The 17,021-nt window shown below is 52.7% G+C and overlaps 1 protein-coding gene across 2 annotated transcripts in view; it reads right to left on the bottom strand.

Moving 5' to 3' along the window:
- The window catches only part of MVB12B (multivesicular body subunit 12B), a 183,058-nt gene that overhangs the window by 10,276 nt on the left and 155,761 nt on the right, over positions 1-17,021 (bottom strand). For both annotated transcript variants that reach the window (XM_049637998.1, XM_049638007.1), the window contains exons 7-8: positions 13,738-13,793; positions 11,093-11,152 (exon numbers count right to left, since the gene is read on the bottom strand). In XM_049637998.1, coding sequence (XP_049493955.1) covers positions 11,093-11,152; positions 13,738-13,793 — 116 coding nt within the window. The remainder of the gene's footprint in view (positions 1-11,092; positions 11,153-13,737; positions 13,794-17,021) is intronic.

The following is a 17,021-nucleotide window of genomic DNA, read 5'->3' as shown; positions in this document are numbered from 1 at the left end:
AGTAAGGTGATGGGCGCGGCAGGAGCTACCACGTCCTGAGTCAGCGAGCTGGGACCAAATCCTTGTGTCCCAGGAAGCTGGTACTGCTGTCTTTCCACTAAAGGTGAGCAAACCGGGGCTCTGAGAGGCTGAGCAGCCTTTCTGATGCCACCGGGGCTTGGGGCGCTGCAGGGAGGCATTTTTAACCACCACCATGGTCGGGTATAGATGCTCTGGTCCCACATCAACTCCACAGAGGGGTCCGTGCGGCTCCCGCAAGCCCTTGGGGAAGCCACTGCTGTGTCCATTCTGGCTTTTCTGTTGGGTTCCTGGGCTCTGAGAGAGGAGCAACCCCAAGTCGGGGCCCTGAGCCCACCCAGGCCCATTGCTGCGTCTCTCCTAAATGATGGTCTGAAGAAGAACCCCTCCAAGATGCACCTGCTCCAGCAGGGGCCATGTCTGCCTGGGCACTGTACCCGGCACAGTACCAGCCAGAGGGGGGCTCTGAAAGCAGCTGCTGAATTCATTAATGTGCAACCTTCCACTGATTCAGCCCTTGCATCTTTCCACTCTGGGGCATCCAGATCCCTTTCATCCTCAGCACCCAGACCTCCCCCCTTTCCCGCTCTAAGCCTGGGACTCCCAGGAGGGGATGGCGGTATCCACTCACTGCCCTAAGCAGCCTGCCTCCCTGGGCTCAGTGCCAGGAGAGCCCCCCACTCCAGAGGCACCCTCAGCTCACAAAGCACCTTCCAGCTGGACGCCGACGGAGGAGGAGGAGCGTCGGAGAGCTCTGAAGAGTGGAACATTAACTCCCATATCCCTGCCCCATCACACAGCCCCAGGATCCCCCCTCTTCCGGAGTGAGGTTTGAATGGTTTCTGCCGAGACCTTTCCCCATGAAAGCTCTTGGACCTCTCCTCCCCCACTGCCCAGCAGCAAGTCCTGAATGGGCCGGGGCCCAGTCATACCTTGGTGCCTTTCTGAACACTAGGACACTGTCTCCCGTGAATAGCTAAACCCTACTGTCCTTAAAGGCCCAGCTAAAGGGGCACTTGTTCTGAGACATGTTCCCTTCTCCCCTGGGGAGAATTCATCACAACCCCTGGGCCTCCACAACACTTCCCATATCCCTCGGTGCACGGTCAGGATGGGCCACAGCCATTTCTGTAGCTCCAGAGCCTGGGGAGGTTGTGGTCCAGAAGAGGTGGCTGGGTGGATGGATGAATAATGGATAGATGGGTAGATGGATGGAATAGGATGGGTGAGTAAAGGGACAGAGCAGGTCTCTGGGAACAGCCTAGTGCAAAGGAGAGAAGGTAGGTAGCTCAGGGGCTATATTCTCAGGCAGGTCAGAGGTCATTCTGATTTTCAGTCCTTTGTGGAAGCAGCAGTCAGTCCAGTGTGGGTTTTCTGAATTCCTACAGCCCTCTGAGCAGGATGGTGGGATGCATCCTATCACGTGGTATTTAACTCATGCATGTGAAGTCCTGAGCCTGGTGCTTGTCCACACCACCCCTGTGAATGCAAGATTATGAGTCTAAGTGTGATTTGTGTTGGTATCTCTGTGCACACACTGTGTACAAGCTGGAGGTTCACACATTATTGGCTCGTGGGGTATTTAAAAATAAACACTGAGAAGTTGAGAGAATGCATAAAATGCCAACATTTTCCAGCATTTATTAGACAAACGGGGGCTACGGCAACTCTGGATGTTCGTTTTTGTGACTGCAGGCTGCTGCTTTTCAAGAAGCGTGCATTTTCCGGTTTGCCACACTCCCCACCCCTCCCTATGAACTGCCCAGCCAGGCAGTGGCAACTGCTGTGTTATCGCTGTGATTGATGTTGTGAGTGTGTGGGGGTGATGGGGACAAAGGAAGCAGGAAAGTGAAATAATTCTTGTAGCCATGACTATTTACAAGTATGAAAATGAAAGACTGAGAAGGCCATGCAATTTTTAGGAAAATGGGGGGAGAGCACATTTTGTGGTGGAACCGAGGGTTGCTGTGTGATTAACAAGGACACAGAAGGCGTCTTCCGTCCCTGCCCCTCCCCCGCCTCACCGCAGGGCTGGTGGCCTGGTGGGCGCCTGTGTGACCAGCCTGTCTGCTCTTCCGTGGAAGGACGGTGCCTTTGCTGCTGAAAATGCCATTTCTGTGTCTGCGGGCAGCCGTGGGGGCTTCCCCCTCACTGGGCCACCATTTCAGGGTTCACCCGGATCTTACCTAAAAAAGCAGCTATTTGCGTTTTCCCTCCCCAGGCTTTCCTCCCTCCTAAGCGACTTGTAGGAAGTATTTAAAACAATACCACTTTCTAGCACTGGAAGACGAGAGGCTGTGTGGTCGCTCTGGGAAAGTGCTCTCCCTGATCTTTCTGTCTTCATGCTTTTTACCTACATGACGGGCAACCTTGTAAGAGTTCAGTTTGGGGGGAGGGGGAGATTACTTTAAAACTTGGGGGATGAGAGTTCTCAAACCGTGGAGAGGAAAATCCTTTCGTGAAGGACTTGGCAGGAGACCACGTATTCACCTTGACCTCAGTTGGAACAAGCATACGCCCCACGGGGGCAACCGGGACAGGTGATTCTGTCTGCTGAACGCTCTCTCCGCGTCAGCTTCATTTCCACGGGCTCAGCCTGCTTCTCTTACTTCTGCGATGAATGCCCCGGGCCCCTGTGGGAGCAGTCTGGGTGGTGGCTGCTGCTAGGTGGGCTGGGGTGGGGGTGGGGGAAATGCTATGGGAGAGGACGCTGCCGTGGGGGGCGGGGCGGGGGGGGGGACAACGCTGCCTGCGGAACCAAAGGGGCGGTGGCGGCTGGGGGCGCGGAGACTCTCAGAATTAGGAACTCTATGAACATCATCCAGCATATTAATATGCTGTAGAGAAAATATATGATCATCTCAATAGATGATTAAAAGACATTTATCAAAAGCCACCATCCATTCCTGGTAAAAAACATTGAGAAAAGCAGAAATAGACGGCTAATTCTTTAACAAGATTAAAAAAAAAAAAAAAGACGTCTATACGAGCAAGCCACAGCAAGCAGCATTATGAGTTGTTGAAATTAGAAACTTCTGTTAACCCACAGGTAAGACAAGGAGGCCCAGTGGCCGAGGTCCCTGGCAGAGGCCTGCAGGAGAAGGGACAGACCCAGGGAAGGAGGCCACATGGGTATTCGCAGGTGACAACTGCCTGCCAGGGACAGGGACACCAGACATAAAATGTAAGGAAAGAGCCATTCACAAGAGCCACAAAAATATAAAACACCTGGAATGACTTAGAAAGAAGAGTGCAGGATCTCTACAAAGAACAACTATTCTACTCTGCTCTCTGGACGGAGCCTCTTCATCTAAAACGCCAGTCACTCCTCCGTTCATCTGTGTAGTGAATTCAGTTACAGTAAACACTAGAACAGAGTTTTTGGAACCTCCCCCGCCCCCCAAAGATTCTAAAGTTAAGTTGGAAGAATAAGCACGTGAATATAATTAGGACCATTTGGGGGTCATAAAGGGAAACCTCTATCATATATTAAAGCTTATTATAAAATTATAAGATTCAGAACAGGGTGGCAATACTATAAAGAGAACAGGGTCAAAAGAAAGGTCCACTGATCCACTTACATAACGAAACAATAGGAGGAAGCCAGGATTTAAAATTCACTGGAGTGGGGGGGGGGGGGGGGCGCCTGGGTCGCTCAGTTGGTTAAGCATCTGACTCTTGATTTTAGCTCAGGTCAGGATCTCATGGTTGTGAGATCGAGCCCTGTGTCCGGCTCTGCCAGCACAGAGCCTGCTTAAGATTCTTGAGATTCTCTCTCTTCCTCTCCCTCTGTCCCTCTCCCCTGCTTGCATTCTCTTTTGCTCGCTCGCTCTCTCTCTCAAAAAAAAAAAAATTCATCGAAGAAAGCAATCAGTATTCAGAAAATTGGCTAATGCTATAGGAGAAAATAAAGCTGGTCCTTATTCTTATCCTCTAATAAATTTCAGATGGATTAAGTTGAAAAGAATTTAGTATTTTAATATATTAAAATACGAGAGTGGAAGAAAATAGGACTGGTTATTTTTATAATCTATGACACAAAACCAAAAATAAATAAAACATTAAAACAAAGACAAAAGTGCCCATGAAAAAATGAAAACTATTATGTGGCAGAGCACATCATTAACAAGAAGAAAAACCACCAGTTAAACTGTGTGTGTTTGAACATACGACAGAAAGTGGTTATAAAGAACACGAAGAATTCCTTCTTTTTTAATTTTATTTGAGAGAGAGGGAGAGGGAGAGACTCCCAAGCAGGCTCCGTGCGGAGCCTGATGGGGGGCTCGATCCCACAACCCTGGGATCAAGACCTGAGCTGAAATCAAGCGTCGGACGCTCAACTGACTGAGCCACCCAGGTGTCCCAAGGGCATAAAGAATTCTTAAAAACAAATGAAAAAAAAAAAAAATTAAGCCAACAGAAAAAAATTGGGCAAGGGCACAAACAGAAGAGATTCACAAAATAACTACAAATAGGCAATAACCATATGAAAGAATGTTCACCTTTAAATCCTGGTGCTGCTCAGCTATAGTTAGAGAATGTGGGGGGGCAGGTACCCCCTCATACACTACGGGGTGGGGTGGGGAGGTTTCAATGCACACACCCTTTTTGGAAGACAAATTGGTAATATATATTCTTCTAAAGAAAGACCCAGGGGAGAAAAGACACATGTACAAAGAAATATACTGCAGCAGCGTAAGAGTGAATAATTGGAAACAACTCAAAAGTCAATCAATAGTGGATTGCTTAAATAAATTATGGCATAATCATAAAAGGGAACCACATGTAGTCATTAAAAAGAATGAGGTAGGTCTGTGCAGAATGATGTGGAAGGTTGCGCCAAGTACAAAGCCAGGTACCGAGGATCACGCACGGTGTGACCTACCTCACGCGTGTGCGTCCACCTTTTACTTTACGTGTTTCTGTGATGTTTGCAGTTTTATAAACATGTACGACCTACCTTTGAACTCAAGGGGAACACCCTAAATATTAAAGAACGGATTCTGACTGGCAGGGTAGCTGCTTAAGATGATCAACTGTCCAAGACATCTGCTACAATTAATGGGGGAGGGAACTAATCTCGTCTGTGGCCTCAAACTGGTTCTTAAGCTTTGTGGTCAGACTCCTGGAGAGTCTATGAAGTGGCGGTCCCCAAGCTACGTCCCATATTTCAGAAGAAGCCTAACACTTCTCGTGAGCCTTCAGAAAGGCCAACCATTAAACTAATTTATTAGGTTTCTTTGTTTGGGGCTGGAATTATCTCAACTCAGTAAGAATGTGGGTGGCAGCTAGGTGCAATAATGAAAAAGGGAGGAAGAACAGGCTAACTTCTGTTTATTTAACTAAATTTTATTTAATAAGTAAATCAGGAAAATTTCTTTCCCAAAACGTATCCGCTTCCTCACTGAGAAATAAAAAGATTCTGGGGGGTGAAAACCTTCGATCTAGACAGAAGGCAGCTTATTTCCTGTTGCAGTTCCAGATCTGACCACTAGATGGTGCAAAGGGACCACACCACAGAGTTTGCAACCTCTCCCTCCACGAAATCCTTTACCGTTAATAAGCACAATGAAAGCTTTCCAAAAGTAGAAAGAATGAACAATTGTGCTGGGACGTGAACATTTTGCTTTTATAAAATTGGGACTCTGCCATTTCATTATTGACACAAAAATCTTCCGCCTCGCTTTCTTCCCACATATGCAGGTCCCAAATCTACTCTCATCTACTTGAAGGGGCCTGTAGAAGCCTGTGCAAAGTGGATGCCCAAAAGTTGAATTCGAAAATTCTTTTTACCTTGCGCTGCCACACGTGTTTCCATTAATTTCACCTCAATGTCGTGACGTAAATGCTAGTGGAATCGGCCCCAAGCTAAATAAGCAATGAGCCCCATTTTTCAACACACAAACACATAAAGATGTCAGCTCAAACTGTTTACTAATTAACACTTAAAAAGACACAAATTAGATATGCGTGGCTAAGAGCAATTATAATCAAGACGGATTTCTCTAGTCATTTGGGAACTGAGAAAAATGCCTAATTGCTGGAACCAATGTTTTAAAAACTGAAATGACGCCAGTTAGCAAATATGTTCATTTAAAGAACATTCCACGTGACTACACTCTTGAGGGTTGACTACAAACATGAGAACAAGGAAAATATTTAGGTATAAAATTAAAATTTTAAGCTCCCTTAGATTTATAACTTCTTCATTAAATACGTCTGCAGACAGCAGCCCATAAAAACCTGTAGCAATTAAGTGGTTAAATGAACAGCCTCCCTTGTCAATTTTAAGGGAGTGATTAATATTAGATCGTCCCTTTACTAATTAGACTCTCCCGTGTCTTTCAGCTTTAAAGTCGGGTGAAAATGGAGGCTGTGCGCCCTACAAGGAAGCACGGTGGGCTGATAAAGCTTCCCTCGTCGTGCTCAGTTTTCAGTGTGGCGCCCACTGAAGGGAGGGTGAGCATCGTGGTTTCCTGCGGGAGGTCGGCAGCAGGTGGGGAAATGGCTTTGCACTGAGCTGGAAGGCAGGACGGGTGCTGGATGCCACTTCATCATAGGAATTGCTGGCTCCTAGTTGTCAAAGGCTTGCAGGTTGTTATGCATGCAGCGTGAAATCTACAATCAAGGCCGCTGTCTCTTGGCCGTTATTTCTTGAGACGAGGGCTGGAGGGTCTGCTGGAGGGGCGAGACTGGGGATGGCCGGGGCCACGGGGCAGGTGGGGCAGTGGGTGGGGAGGAAGGATGCAGAGTAATGGTAAGGGGAACAGAGACACCGGGATCATTTTAGGGGCTGCTGCCTGGACTGTGGAGCTGGGACGCGTCTGCCTGGCTGTGACGGGGAATCCATCAGATGGTGAAGTGGGTCAACTGCTTACAAGGGACATAAAGAGCAGCAGAGACAGAGAATATTTATACGTCCATCTTCTCCGAGAGAAGATGCTTCATCACAGGGATTGGCTGCAAAATTACACTTTTCCTGACTCCTAAACAGAGACAACCTTTCGTCCGGGCAGCGGGAAGGACAGTAAGGCTTTCACTGGGACACGGTCCCCCAGGGCCACCACCACTCTCCTGCTGCTCAGCCCCATGGGGGAGGGGCCTGGGCCAGAAAACCTCCCCATCACTGCCACCGATCACCTCCTGTGGCTGAGGGGAGAGGAGCAACAACTCACTTTCTCATGCTTTGGACTAATTTACACGGCAGAGGTCCTGCTCCCGGCCGGGGACGGACGTGGACGGCAGGGAATATGGCTGCTGGACAACAGGCTGGGCAGGAAGGAGGCTGGTGTCACCACTGAGCACCAGGAGAGTGATGGCACTCAAGTGAGAATTTCTTTAGTAAGCACCGCTTCGTCCACTGTCAACACCCACAGCTGAGAGTAGTTCTGAGTCGTGCGGGTTTCCTGTTTGTGAAGAATTCCGCCCCCTCCCCCCCATTTCTGCTCGATGGCATCTACACAGGTTTTAGCCGCGACATTAAACATGACCATTCTTGGGGGTCTTTCAAGAAACTTAACCAAGTGCTGCATACGCCACAATCACCACGGATGCGGGACCAGCGCTCGGGCTGGGGTGGGGGAAGCCAAGGGACCTGCCCCAGGGTCACGTTGATGCAAAGATTTGGCATGCTACCCCAGGTATCCAAACTCGCAAACTGTGCCCTCTCCACCCAACCACGTTGCCTCCACCGTGTACACGGTCCACATACGTCCCTGCAAACACCCGGTATCTGCCCACCAACGTGGCAGGTGGCTCTAGTCCACACTGTTAGCCACACTGCCGGGGGGACCTCATGCGTCTTCCTGCTGGCCTGGCCAGGGCCCAGCGTCACACTTTCCCTGAAGCTCGCCTGCTTCTGGGCGGAGGGGGGGCTGGAGGTGCACTGCCCACTCACAACTGGGGTGACACCTGGTCTCTCTCCATCTCTTACTGGGGTGCTTCTCGGGTGTGGCAGGCTGGGGCACACTGCGGGTCCCTGCTTGCGCTGGCTGCTGGGGTATTCCCTTTGGTCCCTAACCACCCAGCTCAAAGCTGACAGGGTGAGGGGGCTCCTTCATGGAGTGAACTATCCCTGCGGCCAAATGATGGTGATAGGGCACAGGCTTAAATTCAGAAACACCCCCAGGCAGAGCAGGGTACGTAAAGTTAAGGTCAGCAGGAAAGCAGACCCACCCCGGTTCTGGACAGACAGAACGATGTGTTGCCATCAGGGACTGCACTTGAACTTCCTTTACGGCTGGGACCACTGAGCCCAGGTTTCTGCTCTGCACGGGGGCAACAGCGCCTGTCTGCACAGGGTGTGGAGAGTGAAGGAGGACAGCACATGCCAGCACAAAGCAGCCTCCATGGATGCCGGCCTCTCCCTGCCCAAGAGATCGGGGAGGTACTCGGGATGGGCAGCCCCCAGGGGCAGCCAGATTTGCCAGGAATGGAAAGTTGCAAAATCATCCTGACCAAAGGGACACCCAGCGACGCAGGCCCAACCCTCGGAGCCGAGAGCCGGGGCCAGGGGGCTGTGGGCCCAGCTTCTCTCCTCGGCCTCCAACTCCGTGAGCTATGCTTAGTTCAGGGGCGAAAAGGAGCAAGTTCATGATTGTTTATGGAGAAAATTCTCTGCCATTGTTGCCAAAGCAGCAGCCCGTTCACCAGAGTGTGATATCAACATACTAATCACCATGAAATGCACGCGGATGGCCTGGGTAAGTAACTTCTAAATCCTCAGATTAAACGAAAAAACCACAGCATTCTTGACTGTGGTGGTGTTTGCGACGGTTTTATATCCTATTTAACGTTTCCAACCTCCCCCCCATCTCCCCTCATTTTAACTCCACTTTAATTTCCTTCAACGCAGAACACAGACGAGTATTTTTAACCCATCACTTAAACAAGAAATCAAGCTTGGCGTGGTCACGCGGGACGTCACTGCTTAGCCTCCAGCGGCAGAGCGGCGTGCCGTGCTGACACGGGATGGATTTACGCTGCTCGCCCCCCTTCCTGTGGACGGTAATAGGGAAGAGTCACAACCAGCGTGACTGAGACCACGGCAGCCGCATGCTGGGCATCGTCCTAAGCCCTGTACACGACTATCTCGGTCAAACCCCGTAAGTGCTGGCAGTGAGGATTTTTTATTACTCTCCCAGTTTACAGGGGGGAAGACGGAGGTTTAGAACAGCTAAGTGGCGCTGCTCAGATCTAAGCCCGGGGCGGCCGAGTCCAGAACTCTTTCTTCCCCCGCCAGCCTCTGCTCAGAGCACCGGACATCAAAACAACACCTTCTAACAAGACACGTGTTTGGGTCAGATTTTCGTCCTCAGCATGAGAATTCAGGTTTCTGGTGGTTTCTGCCACCCGCACCGAGCCTCACACAGGCTCCGCCTACTTTACCCCTTCCCGGTGACTCACAGGCCCAGCCAGCGCCAGGTCGACCGGCCTCCCTTGCACCGTTGTCCCCATCAGCCCCTTCAAGGGATGTGAAACCACAGACTTTAAGTCATAAGGGGCAGGGTTTGGAGTGTAACTGCTGGGTCTCAATCTTGGGCAAGACCCTTCACCTCCAGAGTCTCAATTTCTGGGGGTGGGAACCAGTGGGAATGGGCACAGGCCCGAGGCAGGAGAAAACACGACATTCAGACGCTGCTGCCTCCTTCGTCCAGCACACAATACCTCCGCACCCTCAGCCCCGTCCGTGGTGCCAGGCCCTGGCGTTCGCATATATTCGTGAAGTGTTCCTGAAAACCCCATGGCATGCTTTCTACTGTTATCCCAGCTTCAAACAGAGAGGGGACCGCTTGCCCCCAGTCAGCGTGGAGCCGGGTGAGACGTCTGTGTGACCTTGTCCGTCCTAAAGGGGTCACAGGCCATGCCCCTGATTTACCCCTGCAGCCAGAGTGAGCCACCTTGAAAGCCACCTTGAAAGAGTGAGCCACCTTCCGCACACGCTCACCAGTGCCACCCTGCGCAGGGCCCCAGGCGAAGGTGGTTTGCGAACAGGCCGCGGGCAGAACCGTCTGGGGGCTGCTTGCTTTTGAGAAGGGGGTGCACGGGGCCCCACGTATATACACGGAGCCTATGTATCTCCAATGTGGTGGCCAGCCATTCTTTTCCCCAAGTTCACTGCCCAGCTCCCGCCCCCTCCCCCCCAAATCTATAGATGACAATCAGGTTGGTTTTTATGATTTAGTGAGAATCAAAGACAAAGGGGGACTTTTTTTGTCTTGTTTTTGCTATGACAGCTTTAGAAATTTGTTGTACTACATTGATTCAATTTTCCTTGATTTCAGCCATCTTTCAATAATGCAACCTGCTTCTGCTAGCTGGGTATACAGGAGAAAACCCAAAGGAACTGAGAATATTGAAATGGTTCTACCATTTCCATCTTGGAGACAAATGTGCCTCTCAGAGGAGAGCCGGATGCAAGCATGTGACTCTGCCTAACGACCGTCTACACATAAGAGACGACACACACACTCCAGTGATGTCTTACGCAAACAGGGAAAACACTGACCGGCGGGTCTGACCCCAGGCTCCTTCCCTCCTCTCGGCTCTCGTTCCTCAGAGTTGTCACGTGGGCTGGCGTCTTGGATTTCTTTCTTTTTTATTAGGAAAACATCCAAACCATGTGGAACCAGGTGGCCGAATGGGGCCTCGCTTATCAGGCACAACGGGAATGTATCCCGATCCTTGCTCTAAACCTGGAAGAGGCTCCTCGGATGTTTCCCCAAACCCCTCCTCATGACAAATAAGCAGGAGGAGGAGAGGGAAAGGAGACTCCGGGCCTATCCCCCAACCTCCACCTTTTAAAAACGGAAGCATTTTAAAACATTGAGGCCGAATTGTTTCATCTGCCACTTAAAACCTTCCGGCTTAGAGAACACAAGGAGGTGTTGGTCATATGTGATTTGAAGCAAAAAACACGTTAAAAGTGAGTTTCTTTTTCTAAGGAATAAATCTGAGCGACACGGAAGTGTTTTCCTTGGAGGCCCCCCCACGCCTAGGTACCCCCCCGCCCCCGCCAGATCCTGGGACCGCAGACCCGGGCCCCACCTGCCCCCAACTCTGGCAGCTTGCTTACCTCTTTTTCAATTTCTGCCAGCGATTTGATGGTGATTCCCAAGAGATCAAAGGGCTGCATCTGTAAACACAGATCAAGGCATCGTTTTAAACGGCTGGAAAATGCTGTTTCACATTCGCTTTTATGCATGACGACGGTGACATCTCAAACCACCCTATGTGATCTAGCGTTTTCTCTATTCTCTTTCAGTGGAAACCCACCAGGACTCTAGTGATCACTGAGGGTACAGGGGTGAGCGACGGGAGCACATATTGCAGAAAACCCGGTCGACAACAGGGCTGGCCCCTGCTGGCAGGGACCCTGCCTGGGCATCTGTCGACAGCACCCAGCAAGGTCACAGCCCTCCTAAAAGACAGTGACTGTCACTGATCACTTCCGCCTCTTCTCCATGCCCGTGTCAAAAGCCGGTTTGCTCCTTCCACAGCTGGGGGGCCGCAGGGGCACAGGGCTTCACCACATGCCACCCTGACTGCTCCATCTACGTGGTGGGATGGGTCTAAGCAGTTCCAGGAGGCAGGATGGTCAGTCTCTCGTCTGGGACTCCTTGACATCCAGGGAAGGAGCCGGAGGGAGTTCTAGGCCTCTGGAAATGCAAGGGGAATGAAGGACGTGCCCATCAATTATCATTTGAGAAATGAGAAATGATCAGTCGTGGTGAAAACTGGTAACACTGCGTTTTAATGGGCGTTTCTAGAAGTTCATGAAGATGGGAACTTTTTCTGAGAACGCTGGCTTTTCAACAGACGACATGAAAGATCAAATGCACATGGCAACAAGGGTCAGCTGGAAGCCCGGAGAAGCCTGGGCTGAACGCATGGTGAGAGGGGACCTGGTCCCTGGGGCCCCTGCTCTGAGCCCTCTCTGGGCACATCGGGCATTTCATATTCCCGAGGGGGGGGGGGGGTCCGAAAACAGGCAGCCGGGACGAACAGGTGAAACCGGAGTCTCAGACAAAAGCCCAGGCCTTCGTGGTTCCCAGCCACAGCCCAGAGGTGGGGCCTCCTCTCCTGTTCGGAGCAGGGTGGCGGGGCCGTCCTGGCTGGGCTGGCGGGGGAGGTTAAAGGACAGAGCACAGGGGGTGTGCGGCACGGGGCTTGGCCCAAGCCACCGGGCCTCGGGCACATGCTGAGTCGGCAGCGCCGGGCAGCAGCGAGCTGGCGAGGGCGATCTTGGGGCAGGGCCACCGAAGTCGGCACTCCGCTCCCGGGGCTGCGCTGCCAGTAGCCACAAAACAGCCTGGCTCTCTCCCGCTGCCAGCCCGAGTGGCAAGAACGGGGCTGCTTGCCCGCCATCCAGCAGAGGTCCAGCTGTTGCATCATTAGGCTCTAACTGCCCCACTAAACTTTCCCGATTGGAGCCGGTGCGCAGGACACAACAGCCTCTCCGAGGGAGCGGGGCGGGAGAGGCGCCAGCGTTGCCATGGCAACGCGGCCAAGTGGCGTCGGCTGAAGTTACTCATGCTCCGCATGTCACGTCACGAGCATTTTTCAAGATTAAGCTGCTTACCAGAAGGGTTCAGAGGAGGCCTATTATATTTCATGAAAATGGAAACTACAGAGCAGGTCAAATCGCAAGCCGGGTGGTTTTAAGCTGGATCCAAGAAATACACTGAAGGATTCTTTAGCTGGTGCCCAAACTGGGGCCCTCACGGTTATTAGCTACTCGAAGCAAAGTTCTGCAAAAAGGATTTAAAAAGCCCTGAAACAAGTCTATCGAGACTGCACGGGCCAGGCCTGTAACAGTTGAGGGCGGGGGCTCTGCACCCAAGGTGGGGGGCACTATCTGACAGGGTCCCAGGAGTGTCAGATGGGGTGGGCTCCTCAGTCTGGGATCGGGCCTTCAGGCCCCCAACCAGCCCCCTCAGGCCCCCTGTCATCGGAGATAGCTCAGGGGCCCCAGCTGGCCGGTGCATAGCATGGGGCTCCTGGGGGCCCACAGTGAGCGGGAGAGCACAGCCGCAGGCACACACACTAGCCGGCTGGCCCTGCCATTCCGAGGCCTCCCTCCAATCCAGAGCAGAGAGTGTGGTTATCGCAGCATCCGGCAATGACCATGAAAAAACCAGGCAGCCTTCTTTCTGTAAAAAATGTCGTCACGGTTAAATAAAAAAAAACAAAAATGAAGTTGAATCTGGGGGCGCCTGGGTGGCTCAGTCGGTTAAGCATCTGACTTCAGCTCAGGTCGTGATCTCCTAGTTTCCGAGTTTGAGCCCCACATCGGGCTCTGCGCTGTCCTGACCTTTGGACCCCCTGTCCCTCCCTCTCTCAAAAATGAATAAACGTTTAAAAAAAAAAATTTAAGAAGTTGAGCTTGGAAACCAAGAACATTCACAACGAGCCCAATTTATGGTCACATTTGGGGAAAAAAAAAAAAAAAAAAAAAAAAAAAGGCTTGGCCATGGCGGAATCTGAGGTTTTCCACTTGTCTGCCTCGCTCCTTCCCCGCCCCTCGTGCCTGCTTTTCCCTAACTCTCCAAGCACCTGCTACGTGCAGCCGTAGCTGAAGGGGGCCCAGAGAGGAAGTTGGGACAACACGAGGGAGGACCGGGGTGTGAGGGCTGCCGGGGGGGCCCTGTGTGATGAGTAGAGGGAACACAGGCGGGCTGGGGGTGACAGGACAGAAGGGAGATCATGCAGAACACTTACACTTTCTGGAACACAAGAAAACTTCTCTGAGATCATAAAAGGCACACCATCCATTGCTGCAAAAGAAGAGAGGAAACGGCATTGCAGACACCGGTCACGTTCAGGGACTTGAGATGCTGACGAAGTACAAGCTGACGCGGGCACAGGTACCACCCCTGCACCTAGGACACACACCCGGTGCAGAAGGTCAACACCTCACACGCCCCCGGAGCACCACACAGAGGCACAGACCAGAGCCGTGGGGGCAGAGAAGGGCCTAGAGGCCACCTAGGAGTCAGGCCTCTGATCTATAAGCAGCGGGGGCCACCAAGGGGCTGGCGGCAGGAACAGAGGCTCAGGCAGGCGGGGAGGGGACACAGCTGTGCTCTGCGAGGTGGGCAGCAGACGTTCTCTCAGCTGAGAGTGACACAACCCTCCAGGCTGCCGGGCCCACAGGAAAGGTCCAGCTTGGAGGAAAGAGTGACTTGGGCGTCAGAAGGACTAGGTTTGAATCCTGCCTGTGGGTTTCAGGGAGCTTAAGTTACATTTTAAAAGGAGGATGGCAGGGCCTGTGAAGAAGGGTGCATGTGCACTCGAGGCACATGTGGTGGCCGGCACGGAGCAGGGTGGGAGCAGCGTGGCCACCGTGGTTCAGTCTCTGTCCCCTGGGCCTGGGCTTTTTTATTTTTTTATTTTTTTAAATTTTTTTTTAACTTTTTTTTTTTTTAACATTTATTTATTTTTGAGACAGAGACAGAGCATGAACGGGGGAGGATCAGAGAGACAGGGAGACACAGAATCTGAAACAGGTTCCAGGCTCTGAGCTGTCAGCACAGAGCCCGACGCGGGGCTCGAACTCACGGACCACGAGATCATGACCTGAGCCGAAGTCGGCCGCTTAACCGACTGAGCCACCCAGGCGCCCCGGGCCTGGGCTTTTTTAGATGGACTGCTGTCTTCAGGGGACAGCAGAATGGGAATGGGTCCCAAGCAAACAGAAACACCAGGGTCTGTGGTGCGGTTCCCTCCCCCTGGCCCTGCCGGCAATGGTCCTGAGGCGCACTGTGGCCGAGGAGGACGTGGAGAGGACGTGGTGAGTGGGCTCCCTGGGAAGTGGCTTCCCCCAGCATCCAAATGGGGCTTCCCTGGCATACAGGTGGCAATTTCTTTCAGTCCTAAGGAGGAAGAGTCGTGGGAGCGGAAAGAAGAAAAGCAGGAGAAAAAGAGAGAAGTCTGGGACAGAGTCAGAGAGGTCTGATCGCCAAGAGGATCATTTTACTCTATGTTCGTAATTTATTTTGGAGAGGAAAAGAATGAAGCCTTCTCTGGGAAGTCTGAAGAAAAGGAAATAGCGCAGCTGGCCCCAGCTGCCGCACCACCGGAAACTTCCTTTCTTTCTAAGGTTGCTGTCCAAGGCCTGTCCCCCTGCCCCCTGGCTCAGATAGAGACTTCCATGGTCGGTGGCGGGGGGGGGGGGGGGGGCTTCTCCCATCGTGGGGTCCCCGTAAGCCGCTGGGGCTGCCTGGAGGAGCTCCAGCTAAGGGCCAGGAACAGTGTGACACTTCCCCCAGAAAGGGGTGATGGGAAGAAGCCCACAGTCATCTTCCGCAGTACGTCACACATTCGGACGTGACAGGTGACATCGGCGCACATATGCGTGCATGCTTGTGTATAGCCGCGAGAACCCATCAGTGAACAGATGACCCCTGAAAGGCCACGTGCTTTCTAGAGGACAGGACGGGGTCCCACCCAAAATCCAAGAAGAGGCCACGATCCCTACCCAGCAACTGCCACCATCTTCCCAACTCTGGCTGTGAACCAAGGTTCACCCCCGATGGCTCTCTGACCCCTGACCCCCTGCCCCCTTCTCAGTGCCACAGAGGCGGGTGGGCACATAGCACTTAGCACTTGCCATCGTGTCACAGACTGGGTCCTGCTGAGGGCACACAGGTAGCAAGCAGTGACTCAAATCCTCTGACCCTTCCATTAGGTTTAAATGGAATTTCTGAGAACACATCTGCCTCTTCCAGACCAGGGCCTCTTCAAGGTTTTGACGACCATTGTCATGCTCTCCCTAAGTCTCCAGGTGGCCCTTCTACGAGCTCCTCCTGATCGGACCCGGGCCAGGAAGTGGGTGTGTGCGAGAATAGTTCAGTCAGACCCGCCCTTCCCCAGGCCTCCCCGATCACTGGCCACGCATCGCCCTGCTTCTGGCCGTCCCAAGTCAAGGTGAAAGCCACAGTCTACTTTGCCTCTCCTTTAAATTCCCACTGCTGTCCCCCGCCAGGGCCACGTCACTCTGCTCTCTGTACACACGTCTGCACACACACACCTCTTGCCGTTTCTTTCCGCCTGTTAGGCAGCGGGGTCCAAGGCCGAGCTCCCTTTGCTCGCCCCACGCACCCCACGCAGGAAGCACGCTGACCCAGGGCCCGGTGTAGTCTTCAGCGAGCCCATCTTCAGCACACATCCCCGAGCGGAGAAGCCCTGATCATTCATTCACGAGGCTTATTGGCGTGTGGGGGCTTCCGAGAAGCCAGGTGAAGAACTCCCTCTCGCTGATGACAGTGCTTGCACCTGAAGGCCCATGTGTGTTTAGAGAATGTGTGTTCTGGAGATGGGGTGACGTGCAATGGCCTGATCACCCCCGGAAACGAGAGGCCTGGGGAGCAGTGGGCGCAGGGGCGAGGCAGGGAGGTCCCAAGCTGGGAGCACATCAGCTCCCCAAACGGGGGGATTCCTAAGGTGGGGGTCCTCACTGGCACGTGAGGGCCTGCGAGCCCGTCACAGAACGCCCTCTCCCCTCCCCTCTCGTGCTGACCCCTGGCTGCCCTTCTGAGTGCCCCTCCAGCGGTGGGCCGTCCCAGGGGCGCTCCCCCTCCTCCCCAGGGACCTGGCCGGGGCCACATCTCCTCTCCTGGCAGTCCACGAGAGTCCCCTCTGCATCCCCGCATCCCTGGCACAGGGCAGGGCCCGGAGGGGCTCGGTGGCTGGCCCCACAGGGCACGTACCTAAGCCCCTGGGGGCTTGGTGAGCTGCTGACTGCCATCTTCCCCTAGTAACTGGGAAGATTTAAGCAGGGAGGAGGAGTACTTGGGCTTTTAAAAAAATTTTTAGCACATTAGTAAAAATTCAGTAAATTTCGTTGAGGTGAAATTCACAGAATATAAAATTAATCATTTTAGAGGGAACAATCAGCGGCATCTGGTCCATTCACAATGTTGAGCAGCCACCACCTGTCTCTTCTTCCAAAGCACTTCCCCCCTCCAGAGTCATCCCCCAGCACTCAGCACTTTCCCTCTATT

Source organism: Panthera uncia, chromosome D4 (genome assembly GCF_023721935.1).
Source record: "Panthera uncia isolate 11264 chromosome D4, Puncia_PCG_1.0, whole genome shotgun sequence".
Lineage (NCBI taxonomy): Eukaryota > Metazoa > Chordata > Mammalia > Carnivora > Felidae > Panthera > Panthera uncia.
This window is presented reverse-complemented; position numbering and strand designations above follow the sequence as displayed.